The sequence below is a fragment of the Pleurodeles waltl genome, chromosome 4_2, assembly GCF_031143425.1.
Source record: "Pleurodeles waltl isolate 20211129_DDA chromosome 4_2, aPleWal1.hap1.20221129, whole genome shotgun sequence".
Taxonomy (NCBI): domain Eukaryota; kingdom Metazoa; phylum Chordata; class Amphibia; order Caudata; family Salamandridae; genus Pleurodeles; species Pleurodeles waltl.
In genome coordinates this window covers 980,619,652-980,642,112 of record NC_090443.1, presented here as the reverse complement: position 1 = coordinate 980,642,112, position 22,461 = coordinate 980,619,652, and the positions used below count along the sequence as shown (strand labels likewise).

General features: G+C 44.7%; 1 protein-coding gene across 1 annotated transcript in view; it reads right to left on the bottom strand.

Annotated features, from left to right (window-relative positions):
• Positions 1 to 22,461, bottom strand: part of HECTD3 (HECT domain E3 ubiquitin protein ligase 3) — a 249,983-nt gene that overhangs the window by 174,763 nt on the left and 52,759 nt on the right. The window contains exons 5-6 of the mRNA XM_069232820.1: positions 14,997 to 15,112; positions 8,524 to 8,637 (exon numbers count right to left, since the gene is read on the bottom strand). Of these exons, the coding sequence (XP_069088921.1) occupies positions 8,524 to 8,637; positions 14,997 to 15,112 (230 nt within the window). The remainder of the gene's footprint in view (positions 1 to 8,523; positions 8,638 to 14,996; positions 15,113 to 22,461) is intronic.

The following is a 22,461-nucleotide window of genomic DNA, read 5'->3' as shown; positions in this document are numbered from 1 at the left end:
TCCGACAGTCAAAGACATCTCTACACCCGGCAACTTGGGAGCTAGGGGATAAAGGACGAATAGTGATCTAAGTCCCCGAGCATCACAAGAACTGAACCCCCTTGGTGGTTCATCCGGACTGGACCCCCCAGTCCCTGCATGCAGCATCTTTGCAATCTGACCGTTCCTCATTGAACTGAATGGAATACCCGACGCCTCAACACACATTTAAAACAGGACGCCTCAAAGCCTCCCAAGGTGACCTGTTGGTGTGGCCTTGGACCCTGCCGCATACTAACCTTACATCCTAGAAAACAGTCCTATGTTTTCTCTCCCATAAGATAACATTGCTGCTTCAGAAAAATGCACTGGTGACTCTTCAAAACTGTAGAAATTCATAATTCAAAAAGTACTCACCTGTTTCCAATGATGTGTTATTTTTTGGTGTCAGATTTCTTTATTGAGTGTGTGTCTCACTTACATGCTTATCACCACCCTCTGATATGCCTAACTGCTCGCCCACGCTACCACAAAAGAGAGCAATTGGGGTGTCATTTGTGGCTCTGTAATTCCTCTGGGGTTTGTACCTCTTTTTGATCCACTATATAAAGAGCCAGCTTCCTACACACACCTGAAAGCATTATGGAAGGAATGTGATGTAGCTTATAAATTCCCAACCCCATACCACCCGCAAACAAATGGTTTAGTTGAGAGATTCGATATAACCATGAAAGATAAGATCATGGGGCTCCCTGAAAAACTCAGGAGAAGATGGGATATCCTCTTGCAGTGCCTGCTTTTTGCCTACAGAGAAGTGCCACAAACAGACTGGGCTTTAGTCTCTTTGAACTTGTGTTTGGCCATCCTGTTATGGGACCACTGAGTCTAGTTAGGGAAGGCTGGGAGATGCCTCTCAAAGAGCCCAAGCAAGACACAGTAGACTATGTGCTTGGCCACGTTCCAGGATGGCTGAGTACATGGAAAAAGCCAACAAAAAGCTTGAGGCAAGCCAAACGCTCCAGAAACAATGGTTTGAGCAAAAGGTTGTACTGCAGGTGTACTAACCAGGTCATAAGGTATTGGTATTGGAGCCTGTAACCCTAGGACAAATGGAGTGGACCTTACCCTATTCCCTGAGAGAAAAAGGGGACCATCTACCTGGTGGGCCTTAGCACTCCTAGGAACTCTCATAGGATCATTTATGTGAGCTGCCTTAAACCCTAATATAACAGGGCTGATGTCAATGATCAATGATGAGGGCCAGGTAGAAGAGAGTAAACCTCTCCCTGACCTTCTCTCCCACAACCCTGCAGATGGGTCTGTTGAGGGAGTTGTCTTTTCAGACACCCTCACTGCTCAACAGCAGACTGACTGCAGGTAAGTCCTGAGGCAGTATGCTGGGCTCTTCTGTTTGACCCCAGGTCAGACTGTCTGGTGTACTCATGATGTGGACACCGGAGACAGCTGAAGTCAGCAAAATCCTGGAATTTGGGGTGATTTACCCATTTAAAGTCCCTGGGCTAGCCCAGTGGTCTTAGGGCAAGATGTACGCAACTTTTTTTTGCAACAAGAAAAAAGTATTTTGCGATGCACAAACCCAACATTGCGATCTGGTGATCTCTTTACCGAATCACAAACAGGGTTTGTGAGTCGCAATTAGGAAGGGGGGTTAGCTTCCTAATTGCGAGTCGCAGTTCGATGTATGATTGTTTTGTGACCGTGAATGCGGTCACAAAACAATCGCAGTTAGCACCAATATATAATTTATTCGGAGCAGGCAGTGGTCTCACGGACCACTGCCTGCTCTGAAAAAATGAAAAGAAAACTTTTCATTTTTGTTTTTTAAATGCAGCCCGTTTTCCTTTAAGGGAAAGCATTTTTTTTAAAACTGCTTTATTTAAAAGCAGTCACAGACATGGTGGTCTGCTGTCCCCAGCAGGCCACCATCCCCGTGAGTGCAGCCATTCCCAATGTGGTCGCAAACTGCGACCTACCTCATGAATAGTAATGAGGTAGGTCATTTACGACCCCATTGGGAATCGCAAACAGTGTGCGGAACACTGTTGTACATACGGTTTTGCGACTCGCAAATGAGTCGCAAATTGAGACTCACAAAACTCTGTCGTACATCTGGCCCTTAGTCCCCAAACCTTACACCAAAGGAGGCAAACCAGAGCTGAGGTCTTGTGTGGACTACAGGGGCCTCAATGTTGTCACTAAGACAGATGCACATCCCATTCCAAGGGCTGATGAACTTATTGACAGGCTAGGTAGAGACAAATTTCTCAGTACTTCTCATTTAACATCAGAGAACTGGCAGACTAGTTTGACCCCAGGAGCTGAAGAGAAAACAGCACTCAACCCCAGATGGACATTACCAGTTCACTGTAATACCATTTGGAATAATGAATGCCCCTGCCAACTTCGAAAGGTTGTTGAACAAAGTCCTTGCTGGGTTGGAGTATTTTGGTGCAGCATATCTTGATAATATTGCTGTCTATAGCTCCACTTGGCAGAACACCTGATTCACTTTGGGAAGGGCCGTGAGGCCCTAAAGCAGGCCTCATTATAAAGGCAAGCAGGTGCCAGATAGGGCAGGTCACCATTGTATACTTGGGTCACCTAGTAGGTGGAAGCCAAGCTCAACCCTTACAACCCAAGATCCAGACAATTCTGGACTGGTAGGCTCCAACAACACAGACCCCAGTCCGGACACCCCTTGGCTTGACTGGGTAGTACAGGAGTGTTTGAGAGGGGGTATGGCACTATTGTAGCATCCCTCACATAACTTTACCTTCAAGAAGCAACCTAAAAAGGTAACTGACAATGAGTTGTCAAAAAAGCTTTTGACACCCTGAAGCTGCACGGCGTTCAGCACCCATTCTGAAGGCTCCAGATTATACTAAGCAGTTTATTGTGCAGACAGACGCCTCTGCGTATGGGATAGGAGCAGTCCTTTTCCCAGACCATTAATGGTGGCTAGGAACAGCCTGTTGCTTTTATTAGCATGGAGAAACTCCCCAGGGAAAAGTGTTGGAGTGGCATTGAGAGGAAAGCCTTTGTTGTGGCCTGGTCCTTGAAGAAGCTGAGACCATACATGTTTGGTTCTCACTTCATTGTTCAAACCAACCACAGACCTCTGAGATGGCCAATGCAATTGTAGGGGGAAAATCCTAAACTGCTGAGGCCCATCTCCCTACCAGGCATGGACTTTACAGTGGAACACAGATCTGGGACTGACCATGCCAACGCAGATGGCTTTTCTAGGTTTTTCCACTTAGACAATAAAGACTCTCTTAGGAAAGGTTAGTCTCATTCCCTTTCATTTGGGGGGGGGGGGGTGTCTTTGGACATGGTCACCCCCACCTTTTGCTTACTGGTACTGAGGTTTTTCAACTCAGGTGCACCGGGCTCCTGCTGAACAGTTCTCAAGTGCCAGTGCTCTTTCCCTAAAACAAGGTAGATTGTGTGCAAACTGGCACATACTCCAGTACCTCCAGAAGTCACTAGTAAATGGTACCCCTGGTACCTAGGTACTGGCCCTGGAGAGGGCCCCTAAAGGCTGCAGCATGTATCGTGCCACCCTCAGAGCCCCCCATAAACGTTGCACACAGCCTGCCATCATAGCATGTCATGGTGCAAGCCATGAGAGCAAACATGACATGGCACACAACTGGTGCCATGCCCAGTCACTGCATCTAAGTATATGTAAGTCACCCCCACAGCAGGCCTAAGGCAGGGTGCATTACATTTGATGTGAGGACATACCTACATGAGCTGATAAGCCCCTGTGATGTCTAGTTCAATTACAAAATACTCTAACTGAACAGGGATGCCATCTTAAGGTATGTATTGGACACTCGTCACTATGAGTTACTCTGCTACATAACAGGTGAACTCTGAACCCTATGGTGTTTTGTATCAAACAACTCATCGTAATAAATCCAGACTGATGCCAGTGCTGGATTTATTATGACAGGCACTAAGCGGGTACCTTAGAGGTACCCCTGAAACCTACCAGACCCTTAGTGTGCTGGATGACTGGTATCGACCAGCCTGCAACCACAGATATGTTTCTGATCCCCTGGAGGTGAGAGCCCACATTCTCGGAGGCCAGAAACAATGCCTCCGGAAGGTGTTATCACCTCCTCCTGCAGGATGGCTTGAAACCTGCACGCCAAGGCCAGGGACCTCTAAGCTCCTGCCACCTTTGGTATGCAACCCTGGCTTCCCCCTGCCCTGAGCCCCACTTTGCACCAGGCCAGGCGGGAAGTCAGCTATGCAGGAAGGTGTGGTGCTCCACCAGGCTCGTCAGACTCCTAATGTAGGCTGCCTGATGTACTCCACAAATAAAGTGTTCTACCACCTTGTTTTTGGTGGAACTAGGAATTCTGGGGAAGGGTTATGCCCCCTTTCCACAGGAAGCGGTCATATAGGAGGTGTAGTCACCCCAAATGTAAGTAGCCCATTCACTACTCATCTACACTCCCCTAAACATCCCTAAATTAAGTATTTAGGAGGTCCCCTGACACCAGAACAGATTCGTCTGACCCAAGAAAAAGAGGACAAAGAAGAGCAGAAGAAGCGAGAACTGTGGACTGCTCGTGAACCTTTGGAGCTAATCCTTGCCTGCCTACTTACTCCTGTCCCGACAATCGCGTCAACCCAACTTGTCCTGCAGCTGTGCATCCAACAAAAGTCATGGAGGGCCAAAAGCATTTCACCAGGCCGTCAGTATTTCCCTTGGTGTGGAGGAGCCACATCTTGCAGGCACCAATCGGCGCACCGTTCTGCTGACCACTAGGTCTACTGAAGCTGCAGCAGCCGCCCATGAGGAGGTAATGGTGCTCCAGGAGGTCGAACCTGTCTTCCCACCAAGCGTGAAGACACCAGGACCCACCAGAGTCGCCCTGCACCAATGTCCGCGGTACCAGACCCCTTGCAGCAACCAAAGATTGTTTGTAATCCAATCCGGACCAGCCTACGAGGGACATCAGCAGTGCAGAGGACATGACTGGGAGTAGTCCAGCTGCCCTGTTTTCCTGCAGGTCCACCTAAGAATCATGGGTTTTCTCACGCTTGAGAACCTGACAGACAAACCATGCTGCACCAGAGTTCCACGACCCGGGTCCACAAGCGATGGTGTTCCCTTGCTCCCAGAACCCCACCAACTGAGCAGCTCCCCCCTCCACACCTGCTGGGAGCTCCCAGATTTGTTCCCAAGTCTCCCTTTCCAGTATCTTTCTATGTAGCCTCCATCAAACCCAACTGTGCAGTGCGCAAGGCACCCAACTCGACCAGCACAACTGCACCCGAATGCCCCAGGGCAGGTAAAACTGAACTGCTGGTGTTTCGTGACTTTGCTCCCCTAGCACTCTACAATCTACAGGGGATCCCGAGATCTGCCTTCGAAGACCCGAGAGCAGAAAAATAACCTTTAAGTCTTTATAGCATAAATGTACATTTGAGTGAACTGGTTACTTACTTACCAAATTTTTACATTGCAAGTGAACTTACATTTTTTTGAAGTTTACTGGTACTCAAGCATTCTATAAAAAAGTATCTATATTTTTCTAAACACTGGTCTCGAGTTTCTTCTTGAGTGTGTGTCTCATTTATTAACTCTGTGTGTTCAACAAATGTTTAGCACTACCCTCTGATACGCCTAAACTGCTTGCCCACACTACCACATCAGAGAGCATTTGGGACTATTAATTGTTACCGCTGTAAACCAATAAGGGTCGTCTGGACTATCTGCATAGTGTTCCCTTACACTGGTACACTACAAAGACAGTGAGCTTCCTACAAAGATTGAAAGCGCTCATGGGGAGAGATACTAATCCGCAGGGTTTGATCAGAAATCAAAACTGTGCAGCATATTCAGAGATGACACATACAGAACCAGGAACTGCTGAGAGCAGGCAACAGAGCACATTAGTAAGGGAGACTCTGACTGGCACGACACTAAGAAGGAGAAAGCTCACAGCCCTCACTGGAAGTCTGTGATACCCAGAGTACATCCAGACTGAAACATAATAAATGGCCCCGGACAGAGGTTTTCATTCCGCCGGGGGGAATCAGAGGAATTTGGGGAATTCCGTGTTCCTCTTGTGACGAGGAATTACTGAATAATTTAAATTCTGCTGCTCCACCAGCGGAATTAAACTAGAACGTGGTTTTTGAAGTTTAGAAACCACTGATTACTACTTGCACAATTGTATATGCTACAGTGATTAATACTTTTCAGAACTGCACAGTATGCAAGTGTAGCAAGTGGTATTTTCATACCCTAAAATGTATCCTCAAATCCATATTTGGACGTGAGGCTGTATTTTTCGCTATAAAAATAGCACCAAATAGCCACTCTGCCCTCACACAGAATTTTAAAAGTACATCTGCGTGATTCAGTGGATTCAAACACAACCAATTATGCCCATCCTTAGTAACAAATGCACAGCAAATCCTGAAATCCAAGTGGAAATACTTATCAGAAGTGGATCCCTAAATAACATTATAACAGGCAAACCTAGGAAGCATTGATCAGCTAGACATACTCAAAGGGCACATGTCAGACCTGCTAAAATCTCAGGGACCAGAATAGAACATGGATTAGCTGAAGCCAAGGACCTCTTCTCTAGGCTCGGACTTTCAGAGGCCATGGCAAGGTTGTACAACAGAGGCTTCCTCTTGAAGGATGATGTAGTTTTGTATGATAACAAAAGTGTAGCTCTCAATATTGGTACTGCCTGGCAGTTAGGTATGTTTTTAGGAGACAACACTAACATTAGTTTCAACAACTGATACTTTCACAGTGAAACAACCCTAGAGTGGCTAATGCAACGTGTGTCAAGTTTGTTGTAAGAGGTTCCATGCATTCCATGCATTCTGCAAGTGCTCAGGTTAAGTTGTACATGTCATTCTAATGGTGAATACAGGTGTTGAACTGCCAAAGGTTTCTGCAGCTGCCGAGGTGAGTCCTGTCAGCTTCTCACATGAGAGGACTATAGTAAGGGGACTGCACAACACCGAACAACCTCATCTCTAATATTAACATGTACCTTTTTCTAGCCTGCTCGCCCAGACTGATGACTCCTTGGAAAGTGGTAATGAAGGAACAGTGAAGGTGCTTTCACCCCCAGATTACATGGGCATCAGGGTTTGTTCTTGATGCTCAAGCAGTCTGTCAGTCTTGGACATGTCCTTTTTGGCAGTTAACATCTACATGGGCCAGTTAAGTAAGTCGGTGCAATGAGGTTCAATGCCTGTGCTGTTTACTACGAGGCACACAGCCGTTGTGCATCTTCTGGTGACCTATAAGGGAGGAAGGGATCCATTCACCAGTGCAGATCTGTTGCAATGACTGGAACATGTGTAACTGAGCCAAGAGGTCTCCTTGACGCTGCAACCAGTACCTTTTCTGACACCACTGGAGAGCCATCATCTGCCATCTAGTGTGAGACAATATGTTACGAAGCATGGCAGGTACATTCTTTCTTTCAGGCTCATCTGCATGTAGGCTCGAGTCAAGACTAGTGCCCTACTAACATTGTATCGAATGGCTATAATCTATTGCCTGCAGTAGTCCATTAAACGGTCATCTGGGTGTCCCAGGGTATTCATCTGTGTGTACCTGGGAAGGCCACAGTACTGATTTTGATGAGCCCCTGATAGCTGCTTATGATCACAAGCTTTACTAGTAGTGCTTGCTGCTCTACACACTCCTTTGAGTGTCTGCAAGATATACACGTCCTGGGGAAACTGCCGGGTCTCAGGGATGCCCAGGTGATATTTAACTCTGCTGCAAAAGGGCAGGTTGTGGTTTCTCCTGGAGCTTTAGACGCAGAGGTGTGTGGAAGCAAACCTGTTTGCAGCACAGGTGCCTCTCCTGCCTCACCTTACTAGTCCTCTGTTACCCTTAGGGTGGAGGGTGTAGGAAAGAGACAGAGAGGAGAGGAAGTGGGAGAGAGACAGAGCGGAGAGGAAGTAGGAGAGAGAGGAAGTGGGAGACAGAAAGGAGAGGAAGTGGGAGAGAGACAGAGCGGAGGGGAAGTAGGAGAGAGAGAGAGAGGAAGTGGGAGAGAGAGGGGAGAGGAAGTGGGAGAGGGAGGAGAGGAAGTAAGAGAGAGAGAGAGAGAGAAAGAGAGAGAGAGAGGGAGGCAGAGAGTGAGAGAGTGTGTGTGTGTGTGTGTGTGTGTGTGCACACACGCATGTGTGTAAAATTCACACCATGTACCTCCACTCCTTTTCAACCTGATGCCATTGCACATCTTGCACTGGGATAAGGAGTAGTCTTTACCATCAGGACCCTGGTTCTTACTCATATTCTTCCATCCACCAAAAACATTACTTTGTCATTAAAAGCCATCAAAAAGCATTTGCTTTTCTTTGTTTTCGGACTGGCTGGGACCGGGGCATAACGAGGTGTGATGTAATGGGCATACAAAGATTGCAGACAGAGAATGTTACAGGTGGATGCAGCAGGTTACAGATATGTGCAATTACCACCTTATTATAAAGTTTCCCCCACACCCCACAAGCACTTACTCATCAACAGGGACTTCACTGAGCTTCTTCAGGTTATCTGCCTCTCCCCCGTGCACGGCCACCCTCCTTGGCATGTAGTTCTCGTCAGTGGCATTGACAGTCAGGATAAGTTTTCTAAGTGAGTGACAAAGGAATGTGGCAGAGGGAAAACAGAGGTGTTTTAATCACATTATCATAACTTGCATTCACACACACAGCAAGAATGTTTTACCATTGGTAAGTACCTGACTACATATAGGGGACAGCCTGCAGATGAAATAACACTGTACATAGGAGGACAGGGATAAGTACATTAAACATTACGTATAACAGACCTTTAGACATCATGTATATGCATTAAACTCACAAAGGAAAAGAAAAAGTTATGTCCTAATAATACCATACACATATATAACATCGCAGCTCTACAGGGGACCAAGTATATATATGTGTACAGAAAAAAAGCAAAAATAGACCAAGAATGGGTAACAGTTTTTGGGATGACAGCTGCAGTAATCAAGTATTTGTGAACTACTGTACTATTACATCAGTATAACACCTCATAACCATGACAAGGGTTGAAAGTGATTAAAAGTGGTTGAGTAAGAGGCTGCTCTGCTGTGGAAGCCTGTATGCTTGAGTTTCAAAGGAACGCTCTGAAAGTGAAGATCTTCTAAGTGCGCCTATGCATGTAGAGTTCCATCACAGGTTTAGATGGCTTAGCATAGGCAAGCCTATAAATATCACTTTCCAGTAAGATTACCTTATCATAGAGGAGTTGAATGTTTGGAATCAGACAGGGCTTTACTACCATCCTGGTTTCAAGGTAATCATGGACAACAAAAGAAGGGGCCAATGTCCAATAATGCACCAACAGTTAATTTCTCTCTGCCGCCCTGGGGCGTCCAGATGCAGAGGTGCTTCTTGCAGCAGTAGCCTCAAAACCTACCCGTCACAGTCAATGGGGAACAGTACCTGTAAAAACAGGCGGCAAGAGACGACTGGGAAGCCAGTCCAGATGAACACAAGGGGGTTGCAGCAGTCAGAGGGTGCAGGTCTTCAGGTCTCACTCTCTTGGTCCCTCTTCTTAATAATTCAGTTCCCAGTAGTCGAAGTCTTGACTTGATCTGCTTTCCTGGTGTCTGGGGGCCACCTAAATACTAAATTTAGGGGTGTTAAGGGGACTGTAAGATAGTAGCCAATGGGGTACTTATCTCTGGGGTTACTACACCCCTATATGACCACTTCCTGCAAGGAATGGGCATAACTCTGACCCAGAGTTCCTAATTTCACCACACACAAGATGGTGGATATTATTCTTTCATGTTCACTTCAGGTAGCCCACCCTAGGGGTGTGACTAGCCTGATCGTGTAATACGCCTCCAGACTATCTAATTTCCCATCTGTCCTGGTGTCAAGTGAGCCTCAGGGCAGGGGGTGGCATTTTCCAGGTCTGGAGGAAGCCGGAGTTGCAAATCAAAGGCAGCAGAGGCTTTGAATCCTCTTGCCTTGATATGCTTATTTACTAGTCTTCCTGCTGGAGGAGGTAATACCACCTCCTGCTAGAGAATGCATTGTTCCTTACCTCCTGAGAGCATGGGCTCTCATCTGCAGGGGGTCAGAAATGCATCTGTGGTGGCAGGCTACCAGACAATTCAGCCAGCACAATAGAGGACTAGTAGGGCCTCAGGGAACACCTCTAAGGTGTCCTCTGTGTGCACATCACAATACATGTTGTACTGGCATCAGTACAGCTTTATGAAGACAAGGTGTTTGATACTAAACACTATAGGTTTCAGGGAAACCATTATGTAGCTGGGTAACTTTTTTTGACCAGTGCCCAGTACAAATGTTAAGATGGCTTTCCTGCTCACCTGTAATATCTAGCAATGGTACTAGACATTACAGGGACATATCTGCTCAAGTAGATATGTCCTCACAAGTGCTTTAATGCACTCTGCCTTAGGGCGCCAAGGCCTGCTGTAGAGGTGACAAACATGTAGCCCATGCATTGTCTTTGGCACGACACGCAGGAGTGTGCCACATCATGTTTTCAAACATGGTTGGCACCATGTCATGAAGCCTGCAATGCCAGTCTATGTGTAATTTGTGTGTGGGTCCCTTAGGGGGGCATAAGATATGCTGCAGCCCTTAGGGTCCCTCTTTAGTACCCATTTCCTAGGTACAGGGGTACCATCTACGATGGACTTACAGGGGTACTAAAGTTCATACCAGTTGGTTTACAATTAGACAATACCTTGCTTTACGGAAAGAGCACTGGCACTGAGGTCTGGTTAGCAGGACTCAGTGCACGGCTAGAGTTGAAAAACAGCACCTAACAGCTGATAAGGGGCAAATATTGGAGGCACACTGCAACAAAGAAAACAACGTTTCCTACAGTCTACCAGTTGTGATTGAAGAGCATTAAAATGAAGTTTCTTCCATGTCCTGTATTGGTCTTTTTTGTTGTCAGTGTGTAGAAGTTGCAAAGGGGGAGGTTACATTTGTTGTGAATGCTGCATTGGTAGATCAAGATGATGGATAGATTTTCTGCTATGTTGATATGTCATGGATGTTCAAAGATTGCACTGATAGTAAGTATAAAAAGTTACCAAAGAATACTTTACATAAAGTGACTAGTAAGGATTACTAAGTAAGGTGCCTACAACCATAGACCAACTTCAGGAAGTTCAGTCCACTTGAAACTGAACACCAGGGTTCTGTTTTGTTGAAACATATGTTCAATTCACCTAAAATGCAGAGACTTGACAATGGGAGTTGTCAGGCAAGGATTCTGAGGAATGAATTTGAAGGTAGGTGAATGGTGGTCTGCAGATCTGTAAAGAATAAGTGCAACCAGTTTATAGAAGTTGAGCAGCAGATGTTGTATGAGTACGCTCAACAGCAGAATTATCTTGGAAGCTGGTCAGGAGATACTGAAGTCAAATGCTGCTCCTCCACGGTTCTTATTAGTTCGACATTTCTTTTTAAAAAGTATTTGACAGCCAGGTGAATAGACTCAAAACCAAGTTTCAGAGATGACAATAAGGTCTGGGGCAGTGTCAGAGTTCAGGTAGTGAATGTTCAGGCACATTTTTTAATTGATCTTGCACTGATGAGGCATCACACTAGTGATTACTGATTGCACCATATGAAGTAAACAATTATTTAGGAATGTGTCAATGTAGATAGATACAAACAATTATAAGCATACAGAAGCCAAAATAACCTAATATGAAAGGGAGGGTTGTCATGAAAAATCAGTATAGCGAGCAGACGTTATAACAGGGCTATGCAGGGGACAAAGAGATGCAGATGGCAAAGGTCAGATTTCCAAAAGGGAAGTGTTACTGTATAAACTCAAACAGAGAACAGTTACAGGTCTATATGTAACACTTAAGTCAGTTCAGACAGTGCATATATGTCCACCTCTGAACAGGCATATAGCATGAATAGGCATATACAATGTAAGATACAAATTGGTAGGCAACAGTGCTTATGTACAAAGCAGTAAGATATTATGCCCCGTAGGATGGTGCACACAACGCAGGTGCATTTAAATAACAATGAAGATCTTGATCTGCTGAGGAATTGTGTGTGTGAATGTCAAATGGCAGTAAAGTGCTGGAGGAACGGGAGGTCTAAACCATTAGAGAACTGAGTATAGGTTAGGAACTTAGAGAAAAGAATGCTGAAGACAGCTGAAGTGATATAGCTGAAGAGGTTGGAAAATAATTGAAGTGGGCATGGTGCGAGGACCGAGTGGTAAGCAGAGCAGAGGCAAGGTGCCCTTGGTCACATGGAGTTTCCAGTGATGATGGGACCTGGTCACACTGCTCAGCAACAGAGGACCACCATGGATATTGACAGAATCAGATCAGTTCAGAATTAGATCAGGCGTGATGAAATGGAAAGAGGTGATGTTCTATGTGGATGTACACATCAGCCAAACTTTGAAAGAGCGTAAGTGGTGGATGTAGGATGTATAGGGGGAGTGGTAGAGGTGAAGGAGATGCAGAAAGCAATACGGGTAGGTGATAGGTGGTTTACTATCAGACATGAAAGAATTAGTTGGTGGTGGTGAAGGGTAAAGGGTTGTAGACAAAAAGTGGTGGTGATAGGTGTAAGTGCTGGTTTTGTAGACCTATGTCAGTGGATGTGAAGCTGAAGATATAGTAAACACTAAGGGGCACAGCAAAGATAGATGTCTGCTACTAAGGCAACTAGAGACACAAGCAGCCCGAGTAGCAAAGGGGCGGGGGCAACAAGACCTTTTACAGCAGAGCACAAAAGGATGGCTGGTTCCTGCCACTACTGGGAACAGCATTGCATAATTAAATGAAAGGTCATCATATGTGAAGCTAGTGGTGCTGTGGGATGTAGATCGTGGTGTATGGCGTAGGATGTGGTGTACCATGTGTGAGGTATGGAATTTATGTAGTAAAGCACCAGTATTTGAATAAAGTGTTAGCATAGTGATGAGTGTATCTAGGAGGGGTACAATGGAGACGGTTGTGTAGTGTGCAGTGAAGGTGGTGTTGCAGCACATAAGTAGGTCTAGAATGTAGATGATGGTGGGAATAAGGTGCATTTCATTGTGTAAGAAACAGACACCTTTACCCTGGACCTTCATTTCACTGCTGCCCTAATCCCACCTGCTGCCTTTAGCCAGTCGCATTCTGTCAAATCTGATGTTACTTACACCGGTATGGTCCCAGGCATTATATAAAGCAATTAATGCAGCCTTCAGTGGAGGCAGACAATGCGACAAGTACTATAGCGTCCTTCCCTGTCCCTCAATCCTGGAATACCAAAGCAAGTGTTATCCTACAGAGGCGCAAACACACCACTGTGCATGAAGGCACGGTGGTGATCCTTCAGTATCCTGAGGAGTCCGATCAGGGTGAATTCGGTCTGTCTCTTATGTAAGGAGGCCTAGGTCAGCACAACGCTGCATTCCTGCCATGGGATTGTGATCGAAACAGAAAATTTACTTTAAGGTAGAATTATTAAAAAGTAATACTGTTCCTTTTAGGAATCCATATGCTTTACACATATTTCCTAGAGACCAAGCCATGAACCCATTAGTGAAATCTCCAGGAAATCATGTAATTTATAAATCTTCAAGAATGTCTTGTGAGGATAACCGTGCAGCCTGGCAAACTAGGATAATGATAAGTCCAAGTTGCCAGGTGGAGATGTCAGTCTGCTGTGGACATAAAGGCAACATCTACCCTGCAATTTGAACCAAAAAGAACCACCTCCAGTTGGTTGGTGACCGAGATAAAAAAACAAAACACTCCCATATCCTATGCTGACTCAACAGCTAACCTGCACTTTCCAAACCTACCCTAGAGATCAGATATCAGGTTCCTCACAGTGTGATTTTATTTCTACTTGGAGACAGTTGTAGCCTGGCCCTGTACCAAGAGTCTGCAAAAGCTAGCAAGAATCCTTGGCCGTTAATCCCACTTTCTGCATGCAACAGGAAATGCTATCTTCCCAAAGTAAATGTTCTCATCTTTGCTGCATTACTTTGGCATATGTTAATGCCTACCAGGTGACTGATCTATGGGCAATAAAACTCTGAGTGCCACACCTTTGTACTGCAAGCCACTATGCAACAGGACAGAGAAAGAAAAGGCCATGGCAGAGGAAGAAATACTGCACGTTGTGGGGGATCAAGGGCATGGCTAGAAACTGCAAATTGCCATTGGTGAATTGAGAACTAGATTCTAGTAATTCCAGTTCCTGTAACTAGCAGGGTAATATCTTGAACTTCCAGTAGTTTGTACTCTGGGAGAAATGTAGGAAAATAAACAAAATTGTAACTGGTAACTTCAGCATCCAATAAGATTAACAATGCTATTTGAATATTTCAGTTAGAAAGTCCTTCTTTGAGAAGTGCATGACAGCAGAATCTGAACTTCTCAGTGCTAGAGAGCTTGCCGTGTGAACCGTTCTACGGGGAGTACGCAGCCTGGGGTCAAGTCTGACTTGGATACCCTCTTTGTGAGGGTTTACAGGGATTTTGCAGCCACCAAGATATTGCCACCAGTTTACTGCAAGTAGAGTTTTTTTGGATAAGAAAGAAAACATGCTTTAGAATTGTGTAGGAACCTACTATACAGCTTTAGAAAGCAAGTTTCAAGTGTATTCTAGGAAGGTATTACAAATGTAAAATTTGATGCAAGGTTCACATTTGCTTATTGAGATGATGTAGCCTAACTCGGGAGGACCTACGGGGTGGAGGCAGTATGCATGCACAATAAAGGAAGCAGTCAAGTCTCACAATTCACAGACACATTGTATGGAGCCAGAGGTTATGAGAGAAATGCACACAGGAGAAAATGTATTATTGTGTAATGCCCGTTAGAGGAGGCAGACGGAACATGAAGGCATAATGAAGACATTATTAAGTTTATTTGAACTTGCACTTGGGCATAACAAGAAACATTAGAGCTAATACATCACATAGAATGAAAGTGCCTCACTTGACAATAGTTCCCTTCTTCATGTGAAGCCGTATCCAATGCTCGCCCTGGGATCCATCGCTCTCCCAGTAAGTCTCAGTGTTGTTATCTGTCAGACACCACACGTTAGACTCTTCCTAAAAGGAGAGAAAGTTTGTCAAAATACAGTCATCACTGTAAGTACCTACATACACAACTGTGCCACCTATGACAGGGTTCCAAAAAAGGTTTGGACATGTCATAGTGGAATGGGGCACTTTAGCGCTGCTTCAGTGCACATACAGGTTTGGTTATTTGTAAGGTTAGAGAGATCTATTTAAAGGATATTCCATATAAGTGCAGTAATGTTATACCCCAGTGTCACTGGTCATACATTTGAGGCTACTAAGAAAAAGCTGGATGTTTTAGTAGTGAAGGTTGTAAAGGACCGTGCGTAGTCAGGCTTAGGGCAAAGTGCGGTTTCTGCTTGACAAAGAATGTCCTGTATGAACAGCAATTTGTTCTAAAGTTCTACCTTCATTTAAACAGTTCTAAAAGAAGAGGGTAGAATTCTAAGCTGAAAGTGCCAACCTCTGAAAAAAAAATAATAATAATCCTTACAGCAAAAAGTGCAGTGGATGCACTAAACAGCCTCCAGGAGAGGAGTCGGGGAGGTCAAATACAATCAGATCAGGGACATAGAGCACTGAGAAAGTATGATTAGCAATGGGGAATGTTCAGATTGCACTGAAAGTGTATTAAAAGTAACAGCTAAGACTATCAGCCACTATGGTGTGTTTACGGTATGAGACTTTTTGGTCGCGTGATGATGGACACCCTCAACTTTGCATGTCTGGTCCACTTTTGCTTAGTACATAACAAGTAACTGCATGCAAAGGGCATTTACAGGGCAATCTTCTTATAAAAGGATGTCATTTGTGTAGGAAAGTGCCCCTTGCCTGGTATTTGATGCAATTTTGACTGAGTGCGCACTGTGTTCCTGCTACCCAAGTCCCCAGTGCCAAATCTCATTGCTAAAACGGTGCTATTGTTACCCAATAGGCAATACTTTTGGCATCCGTGTAAGTCCCTAGTAAATGGTATCCTGGTATTGAAGGCATGGGTACGAAGGAGGGTCCCCAAGGGCTGCTGCATATATAGTGCCATCCTCAGGGACCCCTCACATAGGTCATGCACACTACCATTGCAGGCTGAGTGTCTGTGTGCAGCTAAAAAGGAAAACACGACATGGCACAAAGCCTGTGTGCCATGTCTCCTAACACTGCATGCAAAATATGTAAGTCACCCCTACAGCAGGCCTTACAGCCTTAAGGCAGGGTGCAGTATATTACATGTGAGGACATAGATGCACAAGCAGATATGCACTTGCTATGTCTTTGTCGATTCTCAGGGAAGCCACTATAAGTACATGAGCTGGACACTGGTCAATGCGAGCTCCCCAGCTACATGATGGGTTCACTGAACATAAGGATGTTTGGCATCAAACATCTCATATAAATAAACCCTCACTGATGCCAGTGATGGATTTATTAATACATGAACTCAGCGGGGACCTTAGAGGTGTCCCCTGAAAAACCTACCATTTACCTGTGTGCTGGCTGACTAGTCTAACCAGCCTGCCACCACCAGACATGTCTCTGATCCCCAAGGGTGAGGGCCTTTGCTCTTGATTGGACAGGAACAAAAGTCTGCTCTGGCAGGGATGTTAGCAAACACCTCCCAATCGGATGACCTGCAAATCTGCATTCCAAGGATGGGGCCTCAATGAGGTCCACGCCCTTGGTATACAGATCTGGCTTCACTCAAAGGAGAAATGCCGACCGCCCTGCACCCCAGCGCCCACTGACACCTGGACAGGCGAGAAATGTACTATTCAGAGAGGTGTGTCCACCCCTCAAATCAGTCCCACCCCAAAGTCGAGCTGCCTGATGGGGACACAACATTTAGAAATCTGCCATCTTGGTTTTGCCAGAATTAGGAATTATGGGACAGGGTTATGCCCACTTCCATCAACACACATGGAAAGAGTGTAAGGGAGAAGAAGGGACGTTTTAGAAGGAACGCAACAGTACTTAGCTCCCTATTTCTATAACCAAAAACAAACAAAGAAGTACGGGGTTCTATAGAGAAAGACGTTAAGGGCACAATTTGTGCCCTTGGATGTACGTGTTCCTATTTGGATAGGTGAGGTCAGTAAGTAGCTGTGAGGTTTGGGGGAATTTCCTTTAAGGACTAGGTGGTCTCACACACTATATAGTGTCATGCTTCATCATTTGACCACCTAGCCCCATCCAGGTAGGACAGTGCCACCTGGGCGGACTCAACCTCTCTGTTAAAGGAACAGGAGGGAGTGCGTAAATAAACTTTTGTTCAGGAAAAATTGGGATCCAGCTAATCTAGTCAAAAATTAAAAACACCTAAGCAGACACCTGTAAGAAGTAACAATTTTAATGATGGTGTCTGATTGGTGTGGTTAAAACAAGGGTTGGGACACCTCAGTGAGAACAAGGACTCACAGGGTCACCTTTCTATCAAACAGTAGCCAACATGTTTCTGCCCTCAGGAGTGAGCCAAGGAAGGTCTTGGGGCATTCATCAGGGCCTAGGATCCCTAAACCTCACGTCAGAGGAGTTTAAGAAGGAAAACTCTACTTAAATATTTAAGAGGTGTAATGTAAAAGGTCTACCTTACCCAAGGGATTACCTTGAGGCGGCCCTTTCCCTAGAGGCTACTGGCCTCTGGTATCCAGGAGCGGGAGTGTCCCCTTATAGTCAAACATACATCAAAGGGGGCGCTCGCCGTGCGCCTATGCCGTCCTCTCCTTGGACCACTTGGTAGAGCGGTCCAAGGAGAGGACGGCATAGGCGCACTCCCCCTCCTGGATACCAGAAGCCAGTAGCCATCATTAAAATTGTTACTTCTTACAGGTGTAAGCAAATATGAAACATAAGTTGTGTAGCCCCCCCCTCGATTCTCCGGCACCCATGAACTGTAATATAAATTTTATGATACAAGATGAGGAACCAACAATCACACCCCAATACATGGTCCAGCGAGGAACATTTGTTCGACCATAAGAACAAACTCATCATAACTAAGTATAAGCCACGCCCCCCCCCACCTTTTGCCCCTCATGAAGAGTGTCTGTCAGGCTGAACAGAGGTCAGCCTGACAGACACACTCCATGTTCAGCTCAGGCAGCCAGAAGCAGACATGCGTGATTTGTGCACACTCCTGGCTGCCTGAGCTGAACTTTGCTGGGCTGAGGAAGTCACAGCTCCTATGGGCGTTACCTCCTCGGCTCAGCAAAGGTGCCTCGAGGCCCTCCCCTGGGTGACGAGGAAGGCGTCACCAATTGACATTCTCCCTGGGCGCTTCAGGTTCAAGCCCTGAAGTGCCCAGGGCGAGTGTCAATCAGTGACACTTCGTCACAGAGTGGGGTGGGGTGGGGTGGGGTCAGAAGTCTCACTGAACCCTTCCCACTCTGTGACGAGGCTGGGACTGCTGCCTTCCCTCATTGGCTGACCTAAGGTCAGCCAATGAGGGAAGGCAGCAGTCCCAACCCTCCTGGGACCTGGAGGCTGAAGATAAGTGTGTGTGTGTGTGTGTGTGATGTTTTAAATTGAATGTTTGGTGTGCGAGTGCATGTTTGAGTGTTATGACTGTTGTTAATGGATGTGCGTGCATGTGTGTGTGAAAGAATGAGTGTGTGCGATCTTTTAAAATGAATGTTTGGTGCGTGCGTGCATGTTTGAATGGTATGAGTGTTGTTAATGGATGTGCGTGTGTGCGTGTCTGTGTGTGGAAGAATGAGTGTGTGTGTGTGTGTGTGTGTATCCCACCCGCCCCCCTCCCTCCTAAAGCTGCCGGCCGCCACTGTTGGAGTGGATTCTTACAATGGTGCCAAGTGAAGGAGGTATCAGCAGTAGCAGCAGAGGAACCGATTACCTCATTCGGACCCACCTCTAATTAAACCTGGAACTGATTTGGAATTATCGGACACGCTGTGGATTTGACACTGTTACGATTTTATTCCTGTTGTGCGCGTGTTTGGTCTGCGTGTTATCTATAACAGCGGTTCCCAACGTGTGATCCGGGGTCCGAGAATCGTCATCAGGGGTGCCGTAACTGCTTAGAAAGTTAACTTATATTTACAATTAATAAAGTGCACATAAATAAAGTGGCTAAATATACAATTGAAAATTTTAAAACGCACTGTAAATGTCAAGGAATTTAAAAACTGGAAGCTAAAAATTAAGTTAGTATCCAGAGATTGATTTGTGGGAGTAGAGCTGGTGCATCATACAGAATATAGTATGGATGCTGTCTGGCTGCAGGTGAATTTAGAAAAGCTCCAACTTTCCTATTCATTTTTTTATTTTGCATGAAAATTAAATAGAATGTGTTATCATTTGTGCACGTGCTTGATGGAATGCTTCCCTCTGTATTTTATTGTGTATTGTTTTGACGTTTAAATCTTTAACAATGTAAGGCCTGGGGCCCTGGCTTCCAGTCATGACTCAGAGGGGGATCCCCAGATTCCAATAATGATTTGGTTGGGGTCCCCAAGTTCCAGCAATGATAGAGTGGGTGTGCTCAGTAGCCAAAAGGTTGGGAACAACTGATCCATTACATTTTCAATCAATCAACTGAGGAGGAGAGTGGAAGCAATTTGAATGTTAACAGGAGTTACATGTCTTAACAGGTGCACAGGACTTAAACGCTCCTGTTCTCTCACGCCTCTTTATGACCGCAACAAGTAAGTATTGGAATCCTTCATCGGAAAGTTAGCTCTTTGGGCAAGCTACCGTGTCACGCCATCTCATCACATGAAGTCTCTAGGTGACTTCTCCATCACGCACAACAGAGTGGCCATATTTGTTTGGGCAAAGTGATCTGTTAAAGAGAATTAAATGTGCATTTTGTTATCACGCCCTATGGAGTAGCCATATTTGTTTGGGGCAAATCGATCTTTAAGGAAATTAAACGCATTATTTGCACAGCGTTTTGTGGTAAGAGGAATATGTAGTAACACTAATCGTGGATTTATCTCCAAGAAGTTGAGGAACTTTCTTTCTCACCTGAAACCTTGTATGGTCAGTATTTGTGTCAATTAATGGTACATTTTTGTCTAGGAATTATGGAGGAGGTTTAGCATACGGTTTCCATTTAATAACATTTATTGCTGGTAATTGACGCTATGCAGTTTGAGCCACCAGCTACAAAACAGAGGAGACCCCCCCATTCCATGGATATGATGGAAATAGGAGTTCATAACCTACACGAAGACCACTGATAGTAAACGCATGAGGGTAAAACGAAACAAAAACATAGTTTCACATTGCATTGGGTCGGAGGGACAAGTTGACTCAAGTTATACCCTTCAGTGGGACAAGGAGAAATGGATGTATATAAAGAAGCAATTTTAAGAATGGAATTAAGATTTAAACCGACCACAAATATTGTGTTGAATAGGTTCAAGCTCTACACTAGACTGCAGAGGGAGGGAAACTCATTGGATGAATTTTCCACAGCATTAAGGGCATTATCCATGACTTGCAATTTTGGTCCTATGATAGACGAAATGCTCAGGGACCAAATTACAGTACATGTGAAAAATAATAAGAACTATGGGTTATGGGTGAACCTAAGCTGCAAGATGCTATATTCACAGCAAAAGCATTAGAACAATCTGAAAAATGGATGTCAACTATGATGTCAACTATGAAAAGCACCAGTATACATGTAGAGTGAGCTGAGGACGTGCGTCTTGCAAAACAATCCGATGAACATTGTGAAGGTGGTTTTAATGCGAGTGGGTAGAGGTCAAATAATTCCTTTGGTACAAGGAGAGCAGAAAAACCAGAGGTGGCACATGCTATAGATGTGGTAGTAGTGCACACATCGCTTCATAAACTTAGTGTCCTACTATTAACAAAAAATGGAAGAAGTGGAGTCGTGAGGTGCATTTTGCACGTGTTTGCAAAGATCTTAACGAAATTCCTGGAGTAACATGTGACAAAGTGTTGTGCACTGCTGAAATGATTGAAACTAAGCTGTTGTGTGAATGTGGAAAAAGTGCTGACAGTAGTAAAGGAGTGGTGTTATCCATACAAGAAGTTGGAGAAGATAAAACTAAAGAAATTGGGAAAAATCCACCTAGATGTGTGGTTCGCATTGCTTAGGTGGAACTAGATCTGATTGTGGATTCAGGTTCTCCTTAGACCATTATCACCAGAAAGTTTTTCAGGGAAACGTTTGAAGGAGTTTCGGACACACAACGTTTAAAAGCTTCAGACATCACTGCTGAGAGTTTTTCGATGGCTCAACTATGGACATGGATGAATACATGTGTGTGAAGTTAGAATATAAAGACAGAAGTGCACAGATTAAGCTTTAATTGGCTGTAAAAAGGTGTCCATGTGCTAGGTTGGAGGCTCAGTGGAAGTTGGGAATAATATTGAATCCCCGGTGCAAAGATCAAGTGTTTTTGTGTGATACGGGGAATGAGGGACAAGTACTACACAAAGATGAGAGTAATGGTGGGAAAATTGTTAAAGAGCGTTTTCCTAATGTTTTCACTGACATGTTGAGGAAATTCAAGGATTTTGTGCACAAGATCAGAATTAAAAGTAATGCGATATCGGTGAGGCAGAAACTGAGGGGTGTACCCATCAACATTAGAGAAGAAGTTAAGAAGATGCTGGATGAGTTGGTCAAAGATAGTATTCTTGAAGGATTAGGGGCAGCTGAGTGGGTTTCTCCCATTGGTTTAGCACGCAAAGCTGATCAAAACATGAGGTTGTGTGTTGACCCGAGGGCATTAAATTCCAATATATTAGTGGATTGTCACCCATTGCCCAACATTAATGAAGTTGTATCAATGTTGGAGGGTGCTAACATTTTTTCTACTCTCGATCTCAGGTCAGCATACCACCAAACTGAATTGTCAGAAGATTCTAAATAATTACCAGCTTTTGTCACACCACAAGCTTTGTAGCAATGTACAAGGATGGTTTTTGGCTTGGCCTCTGCAACTTCTGTTTTCCAGAGAGCAATGTTTTACATGTTTATAGACACTTATAAAACATATTAAATGTTTTCAGGACAATATTTTGATATTCTCTAAGAATGAGAACGAACACCTACAACATATGATCAAAGTGCGCAAAAGGTTGGAAAAACATGAACTCTCAAGGGGCACAAATGTAAATTATACAACAAAAAAATAAAAAGTTGAATACCTGGGTCACACTGTGTTGGGAGATAGGGTAGTGCCAAAAAAAAAAAAAAAGAAAAAATAATAATAATCGAATGTAGAAACTATCATTTTTACACCGGCTGCTGAAGATCAGTTGCTTTCTTTTGTTGGTGTGAGTATTACAATAAATTTGTTGAAAATGTTGCCACCAAGATGGAACCATTAAGAGAGCTACTAAGACAAAATGTTGTATATGTGTGGTCAGACAAACAGCAAAAGACTTTG